Source organism: Microtus ochrogaster, chromosome 7, assembly GCF_000317375.1.
Source record: "Microtus ochrogaster isolate Prairie Vole_2 chromosome 7, MicOch1.0, whole genome shotgun sequence".
Classification (NCBI taxonomy): domain Eukaryota; kingdom Metazoa; phylum Chordata; class Mammalia; order Rodentia; family Cricetidae; genus Microtus; species Microtus ochrogaster.
The window spans coordinates 56,883,018-56,889,017 of record NC_022014.1 but is presented as its reverse complement, the minus strand read 5'-3'; the positions used below and the strand labels follow the sequence as shown (position 1 = coordinate 56,889,017).

Sequence of the window (6,000 nt, the reverse complement as noted above, 5' to 3'; positions counted from 1 at the left end):
TTTGGAGCCTGTCCTGGAACTAGCTCTGTAGACCAGGCTGGTCTCGAACTCCCAGAGATCCGCCTGCCTCTGCCTCCCGAGTGCTGGGATTAAAGGCGTGCGCCACCATCGCCCGGCTCCTGGGATATTAATTAAGACAATATGTTGGTCTGAATTCATGGCAGTCCTAAGTTTCTAGAATCCAAGAAACAAAATGCAAGAAAAGCTGAAGGTGCCACCCCTGAGTAAGACACAGGACTCTGCTAGTGTGCTCTGCTGCCTCCTGCCATCTCCATCCCAGAAGCTCTGTCTTCTGTAAGGCCCACTCACACCTGTCTACAGAGGCCTTCACATGCACCGGCAGCACCTGCGCTGCCTCCCTCTTCCCTGTTCCCAGAGGAAGAAGCAGGCAGCCTCCTTGTCCCAGAGGCCCCTCAAAGTCACCTCTACCTCCCAGTCCCTCACCTTTCAAAGATATCCGTGCCCTCTGTGTGCTCGGCATGTTAAACACCAAAGGTTTCGCAGAGCCCCAGCCCCCAGGGTGAGGGGTGGGGGAGGCAGATGGCCTGCATTTGGAAACCATCACCAGCTCCCCGGCTATGTTAGCAAAGTAAAACCCACCATTTGTTACAGGGGGAAAGTGACAGCTGTAGATTTTTTCCCCTCCCCTTTTAGTCTCTTACAAGACTGCTTGAAACGGAATTGAAGCTAATGAAGGAGGCTGGTACGCAGACAGACTTGCTCGGCCCACTCAGGCGGTGTCTCTGTGCCTGCCTCCAAAACTACTTTGAACCCAAGGAATAGCTTTGTGGGCGGAGACTCAGAAAGCACACACCTTCTAAAGGCAGGGGCCCAGGAACTGTGGCCATAGCAGAGGAAAGGATCACAGTTATTAGGCCAGTGCAAATACGGAGCGTTGGAACACAAGTCTGCTTCTGAACTATGGTGACAGTGTGTGGGTGTGACCATAGTAAAAACTGTGCAGAGCTGTTCACACTTGCTCTTGTTCTATGCAAGGGAAATTAACGTCTGAAGGCTCAGGTCCATAAACTACACTGAAGTCAACTTCCTGGTGTTGCTAGGGGACTAGGGTGACGTAGAATGTTACTGCTAGGGAACTGGTACAGGACCTGCCTATGATTTCTTGACATCTTGTCAATCAATAGTGATGTTAAAATAGAATGTGAAGAGCAAACAGATGAAAGTCCAGTGCAGTGGGAATGGACTTGGACTCATATCCCCAAGGTCCTGAGACACAAGTTCTAATGCTATTTCATAAGGGGTTGGAGACCAGCCCATTTTTAACAGTGACGTTATCACCATCATCGCCACCGTCACTACCATCATCATCATCATGCTTGAATTTGGTGAATACTATGATTGAAACTTTTCCTTCTTTCTCTCCCTCCCTCCCTTCCATTTTTCTAATTGCATACAACACCTGTACCAGACTCTCATGCCACAGAGGGCCCAGGGAGAAGCTAGCTGGAGACACAGTCACACTGTTTTGGTGCACTCAGGCTCTGACCCAGGAAGAACAAACAGGGCTTTGTGGCGCTCGCCACCTTCCAAGCCAGCTGATGTGCCCTCTTGTTCCTCACTCCCACGTTGGCCAGAGAGCCCAGTGAGCTCTATCTGCGCCAAAGCCACAAACACAGCACTTACAGGTTCTTCACGTCTGTGATGCCGCGGAACGCCTTCCTCGGGATGCCCTGGATCTGGTTCTCGCTCAGATCTCTAAACAAGAAGAGAAGAAGCAAACCAGTTAGACGGAGACCGCATTCTCTGCATCTCATTACGATAACAAAACCCTTGAAGGCTGCTGGTGCTGCCCACCAGAAGTGTTTGAGGGGCTGTTTAGTCTCAGGCCCCTGGCTGTACATTGTTCTGCAAGTGAGGACGTTAGCAGAAAAGGTTACTAGGCTAGAAGCAGCTTGCCTGTGTGTGGGTGGGGGGGGGCGCACTGTGGGTGGTCTCACACCTCCAGGCCACAGCCAAGACTCAGGGTTATTTGTTACACACACCACACCCCATTCAGTTTTGGCACTTCCCAGAGAAAAGAGAAGACCCTTACTCCCTCCCCCACAAGACATTCCTCCCAACTCAAGGTCAACACCACTCAATCTCCCATTTCTCAGGACGTTCTTTTGCCCAAATTCCCTGCTCTTAGCATTTGGGATTGAAACTGAGCCTGGTCACTGGGTTTTCTGATAGGGAAAGAGGACCTCTTATACATCTCCACACAGTCCATCCAAAATGGGGGTCTCGCCCCTCATTCTGCACTGAGGAATGCCAACACACTGGCTACTTCGAAGTGGATGTGCGGAGTGTGGTGTGTGGCTGGCTCCAACCCAAATCTTCTCCAAGGATTTAAGTGTCTTCTAGAGCCTCGATTTCCTTCCCATCCCTGCAGGCCTTTTTTGATTGTTTGTTCTCTGGTTTCGTTTTTTATTTTTTGCTAGACCAAACACGTGCATTTGTTTTCATTCAAACCTCAAGCCTGCTTGGATCTAGTGAGCAATCAATTCGTAAAGACCCATCTGAGCCCCAGGCGCCTGAGGCAGCTCCGCCAAACACTGCAAACGGCAAGGCTATTTCTGTGCAGCCACACGCTGCAGGAGCATCTTCAAGGAGGACAGTGGGAAGGGGACGCTTGGGTGAAGATGGGACTGTCCGACTGCCGCCCCTCTGTGCTTCTTTTCAGATATGAAAAGTATATACACATATACACAAATATACATACCTGGTAGTTTGAAAAGAACCCCCCCCCAATAATGAGGGGAAAAAATTCAACCACAGACCATAAACACTGCTAACAATTATGCACAGAGCATATACATTTTATTGACATGACCTAATATAAGGTCTATTCTAAACCATTTTTCACACGCTATATTGAGAACATCTGTCTATGTCTCTACCAAGTGCATCAATGCCAACATTTTTAATGGCAGCATGGTATCTAATTGTATGGTGCATTGTATGACTGGGATTGTTCAGTGGGTGTTGGTTCCACTTCTGTCACATAAAGAAACATGAGATGGGCAAGATGGCTTAGCAGGTAAGGACCTTGCTACCAGATCCAACAACCTGAATTTCATCTCTGGGACCCACAGGGAAGGAGAAATGAACTAACTCCTACAAGCTGCCCTCTGCCCTTCACATATGTGCTACAGCATGTGCACACACATGCGCGCACACACACGCACACACACACGTGCACGCACACACATCATGCAAAATAGGAAAAGAATTTTTTAAAAAAAACGGAAACCCCAGGACAAATTTCTCCATCCCCACCCTTGGGGACGCGTCTCGGGAACTCGCTCTGCACAAGATCCTGAACCAAGAGCTTGTGCCACAGGTTAAGCTCATCTTTGCCGAGTTCACCTGCAGAGAGATTTATGATGGATGGATGCTCACAGGCTGGGTTTTGACACCACCTCCTCATAGGCTACTGAGGACTTCAAACATATATGGAAGTAGATGGGAGACAGCTACGGTCTACGTACGGAAACTCGGGCACTCTACAGGGACGCTTTGCAAAAAGGGAGGAGGGGAAATAAGACAGCACAAGAGAGACATCATCCATTTTTTTTTCTTCTGTCACCTGCCGATAAATGACACACGCTTTGAGCAGCTGGCTGAACTTCAGGAGAGCCGGGCTCGCTTTGGCTACTTTTCTACTCCAAGGCTTACTGTTGGGGTAGGGTGTCCCTGCGAGTCCCAGACACCTCTGGGGCTGCCTAGCCGGGTGCTTCCCCATCTCAAATTCAGTTTCCCCTTTCTACCACCGACGTAAGTAAATTCTGGTGCATAATGAGCTCTGGTGCAGGCTCCCCCAGCCAGGCTCTGATTCAATGAGCAGGGCTCCAGCCTGGAGTTGGGGCACTGAACAAAAGCCCACGATGACAGGCAGAGGTCAGGCGGTGTCACCCAGGCCACTCGGCTGCTCTCCATCAGCCTCCAGAGAGGGGGCCCAGGTCCTGTCATCCGACTAATGCAATTTCCACCGGGCATCTGGGCGGCCCTGGAGGCTCCCGCAGTCACAATGGGCCCAGTCTTCCCTGCCGAGGCCTGTCCATCTGCGGACCACGAGCTCCTTGTTTAATAACCTCCCAGCCTTTGCTGTTATCGTTGGCTGCTAGGGAGAGCAGGCCTGGCCACAAGGCTGATAAATGAGAAAAATCAGGGAAAAGGAGGGAAGAAATCAAATAGAAAGAAGGTTTAGAACTGGCAGCTTTAACCCCTGCTGGAAGCTGGAAGAGGAGGCACCTATTCTAGAAATGGCGCTAACCTATTTTGAACAGGACATACACTGAAGCATTCTGGAGAAGCACGGTTGTGCAGAAGTTCTGCCTGATAGTGGGGGCGGTGAAGAGAGGAACATAGTACTTAAACAGAGCGAGATGGTGTACTAAGGGGAGCCCGTTCTCATAGGCAGCCCTCGGGGAAAAGCCTGTATTTCGGTGAAACAGCTGCTTTGGTTTTTCTGGTCCCACATCCTTCCTGTATGTGTGTCCAGCTTTCTTTTGACTTTAGAGAACCCAGCAGAGGCACAGTTTTCTTTCCTGTCTCCTGGTCACTGTATTTGCCCTGTCCAGACAGTGTAAAACAGCAGACAGGGAATTTATCTGCTCCCCGTGACAATCCGCTTGTAAATTTTATTAATTTTATTTTCTACTGAACCCTCTCTACTATGGCTAACAATGCCGCAGCCACGCATCTGCGGGATTGTATATTGATTTCATAAATACCTCCAGTGGGCTGACAAACTGACAGATTTAATGGTGTTGCTGATGGGGCGTGGAGGAGGGCTCGGGGCTGGGTGCTTCATTTTCGGTAACCATCCCTTCACAATTATGGCAGGGCCTTTGTGAGCTTTCCTAAGAGTGTGTTTATCTCAGTATGATGTCTGAGCACAGAGCTATTGCCGGGTCCGATCCTCCAGAGAGACAAGAGCCACCATTTTGGCTGACAATTAAATAAAAATAACAAAATCTATCCATGACGTGTAAGAGCCTAGTTCTCGTCAACTGCTTGTTCGGGTTTTAGTGTCTGTGAGAAAGAAACACGCAGAATTGACCAGAGTGGCACCCCCTCCCCCAAACATAAGGGAGGCACAGGTTAAAGAAAGGCTGACTAGGGCAAAGTGTGCTGGGCCTTTCAGGGTGCCAGGAAGAAAGATGGCAGGTCGGGAAGGCTTTCTTGGTTGGGAAGTGGGCTATGGATCAGGATGCCTTTTTAAATAATTAGGTTTCTGAAAGCTAAGGAGAACTGCATTAGCTAAAGTGCAGTTCCCAGCTTCCGGAAAATGATTAACCGCCTGATTATTCCGTCCCAAAACAGAGGACCAAGGAGGACTTATTAAGGAGACAGCAAGTCAAATGGGAGTTGGCAAGAATGGACATTTCCCACATCCAGCTAGCCCTCCCACAACCCTTTTAATTTACTAAAATGCTTTGGACACAGATTAACTTTCTTGGCAAATTTATTATTGCTTCATCTACCTTAAAACAGGAACTGCGGACACTTTGATAAATGGATTGAAAGGTTGTCTAGTTGCAGAGACGCCTTTGAAATGCTTCCGGGGCTCTCCCCGCAATGTCAGGCATGCTTTGTTCTCAGGGCAGCAGTGAATGATGGCCCTTGCTTCCATCCCTACCCCTGCAGGACTCGAGCTGAAAACACTTTGGCGGGTATACCGGTCCCAAGTACGTTCCAATTTGCCTGGATTAAATGGCAGTTTACACGTGGGGATGGGGGTGGGGGATGGGAGGTATGCGTTGAGGTTTCGAACCCAGTGATTTTAAACTGGTAAGATGGGTGGGAACTTCCAGAAACATCGTGAACACTTGTTTCTGAAGTGCATGGCACGACTTCTAAGTTGTATGATCATTCAAGTTGGTTCAATACTCTGATTTAGTTCCTCATTTTTCAAATGCGGTTACTGGTATACCAGTTTCCTTAATTCTGGGCGCAAACTGTGGGCCCATGTAATGCACTCTGGGTACTTGGAGC

General features: G+C 49.2%; 1 protein-coding gene across 1 annotated transcript in view; it reads right to left on the bottom strand.

Moving 5' to 3' along the window:
* The window catches only part of Slit3 (slit guidance ligand 3), a 597,086-nt gene that overhangs the window by 198,195 nt on the left and 392,891 nt on the right, over positions 1-6,000 (bottom strand). The window contains exon 5 of the mRNA XM_013347495.2: positions 1,645-1,716. Coding sequence (XP_013202949.2) covers positions 1,645-1,716 — 72 coding nt within the window. The remainder of the gene's footprint in view (positions 1-1,644; positions 1,717-6,000) is intronic.